This window comes from Procambarus clarkii, chromosome 84 (genome assembly GCF_040958095.1).
Source record: "Procambarus clarkii isolate CNS0578487 chromosome 84, FALCON_Pclarkii_2.0, whole genome shotgun sequence".
Taxonomy (NCBI): domain Eukaryota; kingdom Metazoa; phylum Arthropoda; class Malacostraca; order Decapoda; family Cambaridae; genus Procambarus; species Procambarus clarkii.
The window spans coordinates 10097607-10113446 of NC_091233.1; the positions used below are offsets into that span (position 1 = coordinate 10097607).

The 15840-nt window shown below is 40.1% G+C and overlaps 1 protein-coding gene across 2 annotated transcripts in view; it reads right to left on the reverse strand.

Annotated features, from left to right (window-relative positions):
- LOC123753846 (uncharacterized) overlaps window positions 1–15840 on the reverse strand; it is a 123914-nt gene that overhangs the window by 25922 nt on the left and 82152 nt on the right. For both annotated transcript variants that reach the window (XM_069316542.1, XM_069316541.1), the window contains exon 5: window positions 7037–7238. In XM_069316542.1, the coding sequence (XP_069172643.1) occupies window positions 7037–7238 (202 nt within the window). The remainder of the gene's footprint in view (window positions 1–7036; window positions 7239–15840) is intronic.

Sequence of the window (15840 nt, forward strand, 5' to 3'; positions counted from 1 at the left end):
AAAAGATGTACAGTGACCACAACACAGCAGTTGCAACATCAGGATCTGCGGGTTGGTACAAGAATTCAACCAACTACGAACCCCTTAGTTTGATGAAAGGGAGCAGTAGAACAACAGAAGTACACTTACATCGCATCAGGCTTGGATACCCATGTGCATGGGAAATAGGCTTATAGGTTCCGGAAGATGAGAGGAAATGTCAGCACTGTGGAGAAATGCCCGACAGACCACTGGAACATTATCTAACACAGTGCACAGTTACAAACCCGTTAAGATTTCAACTTAGATTCAACAGACAGAAGAAGTTGTTAAGCACATATGGCAAAATCTTACTGAAGCGACCATACGAGTAATAAATACTCATACTCCGCCCAAGCAAAACAGAAACAAGCAACACTAAGTGGGCCAGCAAGAGGCTTAGGTCCCGTGCAGGAATATCCCTGCAAAAAAAAAATAAATAAATAAATAAACTCCTCACTCCACCAACGGTGATGATATCGTAACAAACCACCCCTAGATTTCTTTCTTTCTTTCTTTCTTCATAAGAATTTTTTAGAGATTTCTCCCGTAATTTATAGTCTGTGTTGGGTCTATGTTTTTCTATTCTACATTCCATAACATGACATTTATTTACACTAAATTCCATTTGCCAAGTGGTGCTCCATACACTTATTTTGTCCAGGTCTTCTTGAAGGGTATGCCAATCATCTAAGTTTCTTATCTAACCTATTATCTTAACATCATGAGCAAACATGTTCATATAGTGTAATTACCGGATGTAGTAATGTAGTAAGTAAGTGTAGTTACAGGATGAGAGCTATGTTCGTTGTGTCCCGTCTTCCAAGTACTTTTTGTCATATAATGCTTTTAAACTACTAACGATTTTGACCTCCACCATCTTCTCACTTAGCTTAATTGTTCTAACCGTCTACCACTCTGCAAAAGCAAACTTTCTAATGTTTTTTCGGCACCTTTGTTTCCTTATCTTGAATCTGTGTCCTCTTGTTCGTGATGTTACTGGTTTCAGGAATTCCTCTTTGTCAATTTAGTCGATTCCTGTTAGTATTTTGTATGTGGTGATCATATCACCTCTTTTTCTTCTATCTTCAAGTTTTGGCATGTTTAATGTCTGTAGTGTCTCCTCGTAACTCTTGTTATTCAGTTCCGGAAACCATTTTACCTAAATTTACTTGAGGGCACTAATGTAATTTACCTGAGGGCACTAGTGGCCGCGATGAGAACAGGAAGCCAGCGGCTTGTCAAAGGCCCCCCATTTGCCATGATGATCTTATCCAGCTGTATTTTAAAACCCAGCAGAGTTTTGGCGTTTATGGCTTAGGCGGGTAGACGGTTCCAAGGGTTTACAACCCTTTGGGTGAAAAAGCATCTCCTGTTTTCTGTCCTACATTGTGGCTTGTTGAACTTGAACCCGTTGCTCCTTGTTCGTGTTACATCTGACCTTTTGAAGAAATTGTCCTGATCGACATCCTCGAAATCGTTCAGTATTTTAAATGATTCGATGGGATCTGCCCTATCATGCTTGGTTTGCAGTGTTGGTAGCCATGTGGCCCTCAACCGTTCCTGATACGAGAGATGACTAAGATCTGGGATGATTTTTATGGCCTGGTGTTGCACCTTCTCCAGAGGAGCTATGTCTTTCTGAAGATGAGGTCTCCATGCCTGGATGCAATAATCCAGAGGGTGGGGGGGTGGGGGGGAACGCACCATAGACTTATACAAATGAATAACTACTTTCTTATCTTTGAAGGTAAAGGTAAGCTTGATTATTCTCAGGGTTTGGTTCGCTTTTTTTTTACTGTCACTCCCACGTGTTGTGAAACTTTTAGTGAATGATGGATTCTGACTCAAAGGTCTTTTTCTTCATCTATCTGTTGTAAGGTAGTACTGTCTATTTGTTAGTTGTGATGTTGATTTTTATGCCTCACATGCAAGGTCTTGCATTTATCGACATTAAATATCATTTGCCAGTCATCTGACCATTTGTGGAGTTCATATAGATCTCTTTGTAAGGTCTCAATATCACTTTCACTCCCATTTTATCATAGATCTTAGTGTCATCTGGAAATTTGATGATGTGGATTGTAATATTCTCATCTATGTCACTGATGAATATGACATACAGGGTTGGCCCCAAAATGGACCCCTGTGGGACCCCACTTGTCACATTTCCCCAGTCAGATTCATTCCCATTTAGCATGAAACTTTGTTTTCTACGTTTTAATCATGCCAGTATTCTCCCATTTATTCCATGTGGCTGTAATTTCCTTGCCAGTCTCTCATGTGGTACCTTGTCAAAAGCTTCAGCAAAGTCCATGTCAACTACATCTACCGAAGTCCTTTGTCTGAATAGCCGATTACCGTTTCCAAAAATGCGAGTAGATTTGTAAGGCTGGATCTATTTTTAACAAACCCATGTTGCGTTGATTTTACAAGATTGTTCTCTGTGAGATGTTGTACCCTCCCTTAGGATTCTCTCCATGAGTTTGAAGATGTGTCATGTCAAGCTGATCAGACAGTAGTTTTCTGCCGAGCTCTTTCTGCCTTTTTTTAACATCTTGAGGTTATCTTCAGATGATTTCGGGGCTTTTTAGTGTCCCTGCGGCCCGGTCCTTGACCAGGCCTCCACCCCCAGGAAGCAGCCCGTGACAGCTTGCTAATACCCAGGTACCTATTTTACTGCTAGGTAACAGGGGCATAGGGTGAAAGAAACTCTGCCCATTATTTCTCGCCGGCGCCCGGGATCGAACCCGGGACCACAGGATCACAAGTCCTGTGTGCTGTCCGCTCGGCCGACCGGCTCCCTAGGAGCCAACATAGGGGTAACATTTGTATATTTTCAATCTAGGGGAACTATCCCTTTGTCCAGGGATTTTCTGAAAAGGAGTCAGTGGTATGTATAGTGCATTTGCCTTTGGATTGAAATCCATCCACACCTGGGGCTCTTGAGTCTTTTAGTTTATCAATGCTCTTCCTGACTGTGTTGCATGTAATGGGTATATACCTTAATTCATTTTCTTCACCTCCTTCAAACATTTGTGTGGGTAATGGGATGTCGTTCAATCTTTCTAGTGTGAACACTGATGTACGGTATTCATTCAAAGTGTTTGCTGCCCTTTTATCATCCAATATAACTTGATTAGTTTCATCTTTGAGGGGTTCTACAGAGTCTTTTGTTTTTGTTTTACTTCGTATACATGCATAGAACGCAATGCGTGTTAGTGGCTTTTCAAGAATGTAATAACATCAATGCAATGTACTCTCATAAACCAAATGTAACTTCTTGTAAATAAATAAGTAAATAAATGAACATTACCGGTGCAAGAACTGAAACCTGTGATACTCCACTCATGACATTTCTCCTGTCCGATACATTGCCTCTGATTATTGCCCTCATTTTCTGTCAGAAAATATTTCATCCATGTTAGAAGCCTACCTGTCTCTCCTCCACTATGTTTCAGTTTCCAGAACAACCTCTTATGTGGAACTCTGTCGAAAGTCTTTTTTAGGTCCAGATAGATGCAGCCAACCCAACCATCTCTTTCCTAGAAAATATCTGTTGCTCGATCATTGAAACTGAGTAAATTCGATACACAGGATCTTCCAGATCGAAAACCATAATGTCTGTCTGATATTATTTGTTTTTCTCCAGGTGTTCTACCCATTTAATTTTAATTATTTTTCCAATATTTTAACTATTACACTTGTCAATGATACAGGTCTGTAATTGAGGTGGTCTTCTCTGCTGCCTCTTTTGTATATTGGAACTATTTTAGCCCTTTTCCATACATCTTCTAGAACTTCTGCACTCAGGGATGCCTGAATTATCAGTTGAAGTGGAAAGCTGAACTCAGGTGCACATTCTCTCAGAACCCATGGTAAAACTCCATCTGGACCAACTGTTTTGTTCTTATTTAGCTCCTTGAGCATTTTTTTCACTTCGTCTCTAGACACCTCTATGTACTGTACGTTATTCTTTGGAATTATTATCGTGTCTGATTCTCTGAAGATTTCATTACGTACAAACATACTTTGGAACTTTTCTTTTAATGTTTCACACATTTCCTTTGCATTTTCCGTGATTCTGTTTCCCATTTTCAACCTTTAAATATTTTCCTTTGCCTGCAATTTGCTGTTAATGAAATGATAGAATATGTTAGCTTTCAAATTGTAAGACGGCTTGAGTATAGCCAATCCTGGACCAGTAGGCCCATAAGGTCACACACCATAGTGCGGTGGGTGCCTGCTCAAGAGAAGGCCGCCGGTATTTCACAGACCTAGAGCTAGGTAGGACCTCAGTGCTTCACATCTATCTTAGTTACCTTACTCAATAAAGACTTTGAAACGAACTACAGCGTGTATCTCTTCGACAACCAAGCAAGAACAAATACAAGGTATGAATAAATAGGCCTGGCTCTGTTTTACATTTGTCCACTATCCCTTTCTCAAAATTTCTTTTTGCCTCTCTCTCTACTGCGTGTAGTTGTTTCTTGCATCTTTGTATTTCTGGTAAGTTTGGTGGTTTGGCTTCTTCCTATATTGATTCAATTTTGTGTCTTTTGGTCTCTGACCATCTCGCAATTTCTGTTAATCCTGTTTCCTAGTTCTGCATCTCTGTTTTGGTATAAATTTGTATGTGCATTTATCACATATTTCACAAAATTTGACATACATCTCATTTACTTCTTTGCCTAACAGCAAGTCTTTCCAGTCAAATTCCTTAAAGAAATTTCAAAGTTCCCCATAATGTTCTCTCCTGAAATCAGGTTTTTCAACTGCTTCAACCTTCTCATTTTCTTCCAGATTATAACGCATTTCATACTTTATTCCCCCAAAATGCCGGTTCCCATATCATATCTAGTTTCAAAATTATGAATAAAGTTTGCTTTCACAACCTTAAGTTCATTCCATTATCCCACTTCTCTCACGGTAAAAGAAAATTTCCTAACATCTCTGTGACTCATTTGAGTTTCCAGCTTCCACCCATGTCCCCTCGTTCTGTTAGTATTCAGTGTGTGAACGTTTCGTCACTCACTTTACACTGTCAATCCCCTTATTTTTTATGTTTTTATCATATCTCCCCGCTTCCTCCTTTTTTGTAGTGCGGTCAAGTTCAGTTTCTTCAGTCGCTCTTCATACCCCATCCCTGTGTGTGTGTATGTCAGTTGGTCAGTCAGATTAAGCACCATTCAGTCTGGGCAGTAAATGGATCGGTGACCGTGTGGATTGCATAGCTTCAGCCTTTATGAGGTAGAAAATTTTGTTTAATATAAAAATAAAGAATTTAAAGATATCTTGAAAGTTTGCGATAATGTTATCTAAAAGATTTTATTAAAAACGATATACACCCAGAAATATTAGCCAAGTTTACCTACTGAAGGTAGTGCATGCAGGCGATTGTAACCTTTGCACCTGGGTGTGGTGTGCTTGATACTCAAATTATAATTAAATATAACTAGTTCACTTCAAATGTAAACTGTTCTTCCACTCACTAACAGGATGGGTATTAGGTAAGTTACAACTATGGATGAGCCTAAGAAGGTTCATATAAGGATGTTTCCCACATAAAAATTATTGATTGCAGTAATTTGATAAGCAATGCAGTTTTCAGCAAGGTAAGGTAATTATGAGGAGAAAGCGATAAGCCAGTACGACTATTCAGCACCTGGAAGGAATACGAGGACAAATATCTGAGATATAAGAACAAGGATCTGAGATCTATCGTCTTACTATCATGCAAGAGGAGCCGCACATTTATGGATCATCTAATAAAATCAGCAGACTCAGCAATCAGCAAAATAGATGTTACAACTGCTCGGCTTAGACTCGGTTACAAATATCTCTGGGAATTCTCATTATCTGCTAATGTAGACCTGACTAAATGCAAACTGTGTTAACAAAATTATTTGCACATTTGAACTCAGAGACAATTCTATAACAAATGTTTGAAAGATGTGTAAATATTTAATTAAAAATGATCTGCTACCAGAAATTTTAGCCAAATATCCCGTTTGCTAACTGTAGGTAGTAACTAAGTGATTGTAACCTATCCACCGCTGCTCACTAGATGAGGGGCGGTGTGCAGGACAAACATATCAATTGTGACTCTAGCTCTCCACATATGTCAGTTGCTTAATTTAGAAACTGTACTTGTGGTCGATCTCGAACCCATTGATGATGTGACAACGTATACTGAATTTTGTAACTAGCTCATCAAGATTGTAACTTGCTTAGCTAAATGAATAGTGGGGTTCAGTCCCTGAGCCCATTATGTGCCTCTGTAACCCTTTCCACTACCGCCCACAAGATGGGTATGGGGTGCCAAATAAATTAACTCACCTAAAAAAAAAACACTGTACCGACCAGCCCAAGTGGCTAATATACATGAATATTTTATATTAATAGTTAAAAATTACACGCACTGCTTCTCCATCAGTCACGGTCTCATGTTAATTGTACCCCAACTTATCTTATACTCATAAATTCATTACAATGTTAATTAAATGATCATAGATAAAACACGAGGCTCATTAATTGGTGGAGCAGTATTACAGAATTAGTGGAGAACAATCTGCCAAGTAACAACACTGAAGCAATTTTTTTGATTTGTTTAACATTAAGAAATAAAGGTTGAGTCAAAACAATTGGGTTTAAGTTGAACTACTGACCTTAGTACAGTCTTAACACTAAGCTCATTTGTTACTAAACTACCTTTTACTTAACTCTAGAATTGTTTATTTTAATCAGCAACAATTAATTTAATGATCAAAATATAATAAAGAATAATCACGTTCACAAAAAATCATGAAATCGTGATGCATCTATGGAATATATTAAGGCCATACAATGGGATTGAACCCGCGTCCCTGGACTCCCAAGGGACAGGCTATGGTTCAGTCGATTATTTGTGTGCCTGGGGGAGTACAGGGACGCAGGTTCGATCCCATTGTGTGGTCTCAATATTTTCTCGGTAATCCCATATCTGAATGTAAAATATTTGTCCCTTCACTTTAAATACCTTGTAGGTCCATCAAAAGTTTTGTTATCTGTCAGGGCTAAGTTACTGCAATCATCTTGGCAACGCATAAGGGAGACGTTGTATGAAACATTGGCAAAGGGCGCCAACTGGATGGTCACCGGCACTTCTAGCCTCTGCTGGACGTGCTTCCAGTGCAGGTACTGGAACACTATCCAGTCTTCCAACTTGGTCTCATAAGGGTCTGTGGATGATGACAAGAACATGCTTCAATTCAGCATCCTTCTATAATGCTCCCTATATTTATTAATTTATTTATTTTATTTTTATTCATTTACAAAAAGGTACATTAGGTTTGTGAGAGTACATAGTAAGGAGAGGGTAGAAATAACCTAAGCCACTCTATCCTTTTGAGATGTATTTTATGTCTTAATAAAAGTACTTCAACTTGAGTACATAATGTAAATAATGTAATTTGGTCTCATAAGAGACCAAATTATGGTGTTTTTACATTCTTGAAAAGCCACTAACATGCATAGCGTTTCGGCCAATATATATTCACATAATTTAATAATAATTAAACTATATGTGTATATAATGCCCGACACATATGTATACAATATTAAGCAAACTTCACTTTCATTGTAAGTTCAGTTGGATCATAATAGTTGCCTAATGTCTACACAATGAATTCTTAATAAGCTTTTATCATGGCTGGGAAATGGACAGAAGATGAAGATGAGGCACAAGGGGGTTTACACTCTCAATTGTTATTTATTGGAGATGAGTCCTGGTAGTACAGACAGGTTCGTTCTCAACTCACAATCGAGAATACCGGGGTTCGAATCCCAGGCAGGACAGAACTGGTTAGGCACATTTCCTATCCCTTTATGCAACTGTTCACCTAGCAGTATGTAGGTTGTTGTTGATTGCAGGGCGACGATGATCAAGGGATCGGATGAGCCCATCCGATAAGTAAGATAACTTACAGTGAGTAGGTACTCAGGAGTGTTACGGTATCAACACCATCGCCGGAGTGGGGACTGGCGATTTCGGTGCCATCTATGGACCTGCACTCCACTTCCCAGATATTAGGCGAGACGCAGACAAAGCCATCTGTTGGCAGTGGTGCGGCGTTGTTGAAAGGCTCCTGTTACATACTTCAGTAACAAAGTGAGGTCGATGATGATGACTTCTGGTGGGTGACGTAATGATATCAATGCCATCTAGGTTGTGAAAGCAATTACAATTTCAATTCCCCGATGGAAGGGTGTTATCCTAGGGCCTCCCAGTATACTGTCTGTCTAGCTAATGACGTTTATGTTCTCAGAGATGACATAAAGAGGCAGTTGTGCTGAGGAGGGCAGTTCACCTTGGGCAGTCCAGAAATCTTGATTTGGTCCTTTGAGAGAACAAATATATATATATATATATATATATATATATATATATATATATATATATATATATATATATATATATATATATATATGTATATATATATATATATATATATATATATATATATATATATGTATATATATATATATATATATATATATATATATATATATATATATATATATATATATATATATATATATATATATATATATATATATATATAAATCAAATTACAGGGCCTACTGTGCACTATACAGTGTACAGGTTGCTATTTAACATTAACATTAGTTCATTTTGGTAGTTTAATTTTATATATATATATATATATATATATATATATATATATATATATATATATATATATATATATATATATATATATATATATATATATATTTGTTACGATAATCTCCTTCAAGAGAGATTTGGCCTGCTCTTTCCGTTCATTATGTTACTTCAGTACATCTACAACATTTAGATACTATAAACAAGTGTAGTACGTATTGAGTAAAATACGTTTCTGCCACACGCATACATATCCGACACTCGCTCTCCACCTCCCCCCTCCACCTTCGTCGATCACCAAACCACCACTTCCAGCCAGCACGCGTCCCATTGGTGGATCATCGTGTGCACTCCACTTCAGTGCCATCTACATAGCCGATGACTGAGAGTGCACAAGGCATTGGATTTAGAATATTCTGTGCTCTCAAAGCTGACACACCTATCTAATATACGTTCTGTGTAATAGTGGATGTGTTTAACCAGCAAATATTCTCAGCACCTGTTAATTAATTTTTTGTCTTTATTCATTGTAGAGTAACGTCACCGCTGTTTTATTTTATGTAATTTTTTTTTACTTTATTATCTTGTTTGTTTGCACTGTACATAGCCAAGGGATTGTCTTTGTTCATATTTGTTTTCAAGTTAATTAAAGTTTCATTGTTCATACGATTTGTTTTGCGTGTTTTCCCTTATTTTACCACAGGAGGCAACAGCCACGCAGTCAACTTTTTTTTTTGTAAATGTGATTGGCATTGACACCAACTATTAGGAAGATTGCCGAACACCTACACTTCTTTTTTCCATCATAATATATATATATATATATATATATATATATATATATATATATATATATATAGCGGTATGCATAGCGGTTCGAGAAATTACAACCAGACTGTCCAGTGAGCTCAACATCTGGTTCCTGGATGATGGCACTCTGGCAGGCACACAAGATTCCCTGCTAGAAGACCTACAGCTGGTGAAGACACGGGAGGAGTCCATGGGTCTCGTTCTTAACCCCTCCAAGTGCGAAATTATTGCATCCAGTGAAGTAATCATTAGTAATCACAGTGAAATCAGTTTTACCAGAAGCCTCAGTCGTTAAACCTACCGACAGCACACTACTCGGAGCACCTCTGGGCCACAATGCCATTGCTGCAGTCCTTGACGAAAAGTTTAGAGACCTAAAGAGGATGGAAGAGAGAATTGGGGACTTGGACTCCCACGATGCCCTCTACCTTCTCACAAAGTGCCTTACCTTGCCCAGGCTAACATACTTCTTAAGGTGTGCACCAACTTTTGGCAACCCACTTTTACATCAATATGATGAGCTCCTCAGGTCAATATTCAGGAAGGCGCTCAACCTAGATTTAGATGACAGTCAGTGGGACCAAGCAACACTACCAGTGAGATTTGGAGGGATAGGCATACGAAAGGCAACTGAGGTAGCACTTCCAGCATTCTTATCCTCATGTACAGCAGCCAACGAATTGGTAGGGCAGATCCTACCAGAGCGTATGAGAGAGACAGCGGGAACTCATGATCAAACGTTCATCGAAGCAGCCAGACAATGGGACACCATTGCACACCCTCAACCCCGACCACAAGTCCCAAAAGACCACAAGCAGGCCCACTGGGATAGCCCCATAATGGAAAAGACTGTCACAGCAATGATTGACAACGCTGATGCTGAAAACAAAGCCCGCCTCCTAGCGGTAACAGCACCCCACGCCGGGGATTTTTTATTTGCTGTGCCCAATGCAGCCCTGGGAACTCGCCTCAATCATGACGCTCTCCGCATTGGAGTTGCCCTTCGCCTTGCCGCCCCCATCCTCACCGAACATAGGTGCATCTGCGGAACTGCGATGGCAGACCAATATGGTCGTCATGGTCTGGTATGTCGTAAATCACAGGGTAAAATTGCAAGACATGAAGAAGTCAATGACATCATCAAGAGGAGCCTCGCCATAGCCCGCTGCCCGGCACAAAGAGAACCACACTTATCCAGACCTAACGACCCTCAGAAGCGCCCTGATGGGGTCACCTTGCTACCTTGGAAGGATGGTAAGCAAGTGGTATGGGACTACACGTGCGCTGCCACACTGGCCAGTGTGGCACCTCCACTACAGCACACGTGAAAGCGGTGGTGCTGCTTCTTTTAGGGAATCGCAGAAAATTATTAAATACAGAGGTCTAGCACGTACGCTGCTACAGCTTTGTTCCGATCGGCTCGGAGACCCTCAGTTCGTGGGGGAAAATGTGCATTGAAGTTCCTGAAGGAATTGGGGGACAAATTGATCAGCGCTACAAAAGACCAGAGAGCAAAAAGTTTCTTGTTCCAGCGCCTGAGTGTTGCGATTCAGAGGGGAAATGCCTGTTGCGTCTTGGGCACTAGTCCAACTTCAGAGGAATTCGAAGAAGTGTTTGACTTGCAACAATGATCGAACCCGTCTGTGACATTCATCAATGTTTCCCATTGTTGTGTTTTTCAAGAGATCCATAACCTTTAAGCACCTTTTTGCATTATTATTTTTGTATCAACCCATGTATATCTTGTAACCATCAAATGCATAATAAAGCACAAAAAATAAAAAAGGAAGGGGGTGGTAGGAGAAAAGCACACAGAAACTGTATTGGAGGGGATCTAAACATTCCCTCTAATGCGTTATGCGTGGTTTCCTCCGAGGCTATGGGTCCCCCTTCTTCCAGCTAGAGGTGGTACTCCCTTCCATATATATATATATATATATATATATATATATATATATATATATATATATATATATATAATTCACAAATATATATAACTGCTACCTGCGCCCGACCCAGCCAGCCGCCCATCAACACAGCCTACCCACACACGGTGCCCAGGCCATGCCCAACTCTCCCAGGAGGGTAATGCTTGCCGTGTTACTCTCCACCTGGGAAGGAGAGGGTGCACTCAGTGGGCAGCCAGGCGTCATCACATCTAGGCATGGCACATGTCGCACCTGACACACAGCCTCTTTCCAGCCAAGAAGATGACCACCCAAGAGGAAACTGTCAAGTGTGTGACAGACGGTATCGTCTCAATTCAAATGGAACTGTCCGCTATCATTCTGTCAATTCAGGTGGTTGTCTAGGGTCTAGGCGCCTGCCCCGGAGCAGTCACGATGGACAACCTGCTGCAGGAGTGAGGAACAATACCTCCCTCAACTTCATTTCAGCAGATAATCTGCTTGAAGCAGTCAAAGCAACGTCCACCAGGACCTTGCCCCACATCCCCAAGGCTGCCCGTCACCAAGCAGCAGCCAAACTCACCAGTCTGCTGACAAAGGTCAACAATACTCCCAGAACCTCTGGATCGTGGCACAATCTCCTTTTATTTGGGAATGCATGCATAGCATTACCGCCCAGGAGAGACAAGTCATTAGCAACCTCTGTAATCAGGACACTTAATGAATTCCCCAGAGCAGACAACCTGGTCCGACTCCCCCCCTCGTGCCAAGAACACCAGCCGCAGGGCGACCAACAATAACTCATCTGAGAACCACAAAATGAGAGCACAGATCACCAGGAAAATAGAAGAGGGCAATACCACAGGTGCCATCAGAATCATGACCAGCGATGAAACTATTGCCCCCAGGAACGCCACGACAGCAGAGGCTCTTCAAGACAAACACCCACCCAGAGCCCCCGACAGCAGCAGGGATCCCCAGGAAAACAATGCTGGCATAGAACCCTTGACTGTTCGAGAATCTGAGGTGTACAAAGCAGCCATGTCTTTCCCAACAGGTTCAGCAGGGGGCTTTACAGGTCTAAGACCCCAGCACATCAAACAAATGCTGAATAATCTCCCGCAGCCCAGACATCACTGGGCAAATACAAAATGTTCTTCCAGACATTCTCGTTGTCGAGCCACCGAACTGCACTCTCCTGGGTGCCCCCTTTGGCCCACGAGTAATCGAGGAGGTCCTGGCTGCAAAAATCACTGATCTAAAGAGAATGCTGGACAGGATTGACAAGATTGATGCTCTCTTTCTCCTCACAAGATGCCTGTCTCTCCCTAAGTTGACCTACTTTCTGAGATGTTCTCCATCCTACAGCAGCCCTAAGTTAAATGTGTATGACACTCTTCTGAGGTCCATGCTGGTGAAAGTCCTGAACCTGCCATTGGACGACTCTCAGTGGGAGCAAGCAACCCTTCCTGTAAGACTCGGCGGCCTTGGTGTCCGCACAGCCTCCCAAATTACTCTACTAGCCTTCCTTTCCTCCTCCCACGCATCGCACGACCTCGTCAGAGATATCTTACCTGCAAACCTGAGAGATTCAGCAGGAATACACGATCCTGCTTTCACTGAATGTTCAAATCAGTGGGATATTCTTGCAGCCCCAGCAACCATTATAGAGCTAACAAAACAACACAAACAGTCCAGCTGGGACCACCCTCTAGTGGAAAAAGTAGCTGATGCCATGCTCAGCGTCGCAACATCAGACAAGGAGAAAGCCCACCTCAGAGCAGTGCATGCCCCCCATACAGGAGACTTCCTCCTGGCAGTACCCATGTCAGCAATGGGCACGCGCCTAGATCCAGAATCCCTTCGTGTAGCAGTGGCCCTCCGCCTTGGTGCCCCAATTCACACTGAATACAAGTGTATTTGCAACAGGGCGGAAGCAGACCAATACGGACTGCATGGGTTGCATTGCGGAAGCACATAGGGCTGGCATGCAAGACACAACGAGGTCAATGACATCATCAAGAGAAGCCTCGTCTCAGCTAGGTGCCCAGCAGAGAGAGAACCTCGCATCCTAGGGGTCCAAAACCCGGATTTCCCCGCACTTCGCCCTGATGGCATCACCATATACTAATGGAAGGAGGGTAGACAGTTGGTGTGGGACTACACATGTGTATCCACCCTGGCTGACACCTATGTGCACTTCGGAGCTGATCAAGCAGGTGGGGCGGCCAAGTACATCTCAGACGCTATGGGAACAAAGAAGTATTGACCTTCCAGTCGCCTGTACTTGAGTATATATATATATATATATATATATATATATATATATATATATATATATATATATATATATATATATATATATATATATATATATATATATGTCGTACCTAATAGCCAGAACGCACTTCTCAGCCTACTATTCAAGGCCCGATTTGCCTAATAAGCCAAGTTTTCATGAATTAATGTTTTTTCGTCTACCTAACCTACCTAACCTAACCTAACCTAGCTTTTTTTGGCTACCTAACCTAACCTTACCTATAAATATAGGTTAGGTTAGGTTAGGTAGGGTTGGTTAGGTTCGGTCATATATCTACGTTAATTTTAACTCCAATAAAAAAAAATTGACCTCATACATAGAGAAAAGGGTTGCTTTATCATTTCATAAGAAAAAAATTATAGTAAATATATTAATTCAGGAAAACTAGGCTTATTAGGCAAATCGGGCCTTGAATAGTAGGCTGAGAAGTGAGTTCTGGCTACTAGGTACGACATATATATATATATATATATATATATATATATATATATATATATATATATATATATATATATATATGTCGTACCTAGTAGCCAGAACGCACTTTTATGCCTACTATGCAAGGCCCGATTTGCCTAATAAGCCAAGTTTTCCTGAATTAATATATTTTCTCTATTTTTTTTCTTATGAAATGATAAAGCTACCCATTTCATTATGTATGAGGTCAATTTTTTTTATTGGAGTTAAAATTAACGTAGACATATGACCCAACCTAACCAACCCTACCTAACCTAACCTAACCTATCTTTAGAGGTTAGGTTAGGTGAGGTAGCCGAAAAAGTTAGGTTAGGTTAGGTTAGGTAGGTTAGGTTGTCGAAAAACAATTAATTCATGAAAACTTGGCTTATTAGGCAAATCGGGCCTTGCATAGTAGGCAGAGAAGTGAGTTCTGGCTACTAGGTACGACATATATATATATATATATATATATATATATATGTCGTACCTAGTAGCCAGAACACACTTCTCAGCCTACTATGCAAGGCCCGATTTGCCTAATATGCAAAGATTTCCTGAATTAATATATTTTCTCAATTTTTTTTCTTATGAAATGATAAAGCTACCCATTTCAATATGTATGAGGTAATTTTTTTTTATTGGAGTTAAAATTAGCGTAGATATATGACCGAACCTAACCAACCCTACCTCACCTAACCTAACCTATCTTTTTAGTTTAGGTTAGGTTAGGTAGCCGAAAAAGTTAGGTTAGGTTAGGTTAGGTAGGTTAGGTAGTTGAAAAAACATTAATTCATGAAAACTTGGCTTATTAGGCAAATCGGGCCTTGCATAGTAGGCCGAGAACGACGTTCTGGCTACTAGGTACAACATATATATATATATATATATATATATATATATATATATATATATATATATATATGTCGTACCTAGTAGCCAGAACTCACTTCTCAGCCTACTATTCAAGGCCCGATTTGCCTAATAAGCCAAGTTTTCCTGAATTAATATATTTACTATAATTTTTTTCTTATGAAATGATAAAGCAACCCTTTTCTCAATGTATGAGGTCAATTTTTTTTTATTGGAGTTAAAATTAACGTAGATATATGACCGAACCTAACCAACCCTACCTAACCTAACCTAACCTATATTTATAGGTAAGGTTAGGTTAGGTAGCCAAAAAAAGCTAGGTTAGGTTAGGTTAGGTAGGTTAGGTAGACGAAAAAACATTAATTCATGAAAACTTGGCTTATTAGGCAAATCGGGCCTTGAATAGTAGGCTGAGAAGTGCGTTCTGGCTATTAGGTACGACATATATATATATATATATATATATATATATATATATATATATATATATATATATATATATATATATATATATGTCGTACCTAGTAGCCAGAACGCACTTCTCAGCCTACTATGCAAAGCCCGATTTGCCTAATAAGCCAAGTTTTACTGAATTGATATATTTTCTCTAATTTTTTTCTTATGAAATGATAAAGCTACCCATTTCATTATGTATGAGGTCAATTTTTTTATTGGAGTTAAAATTAACGTAGATATATGACCGAACCTAACCTAACCTAACCTATCTTTATAGGTTACGTTAGGTTAGGTAGCCGAAAAAGTTAGGTTAGGTTAGGTTAGGTAGGTTAGGT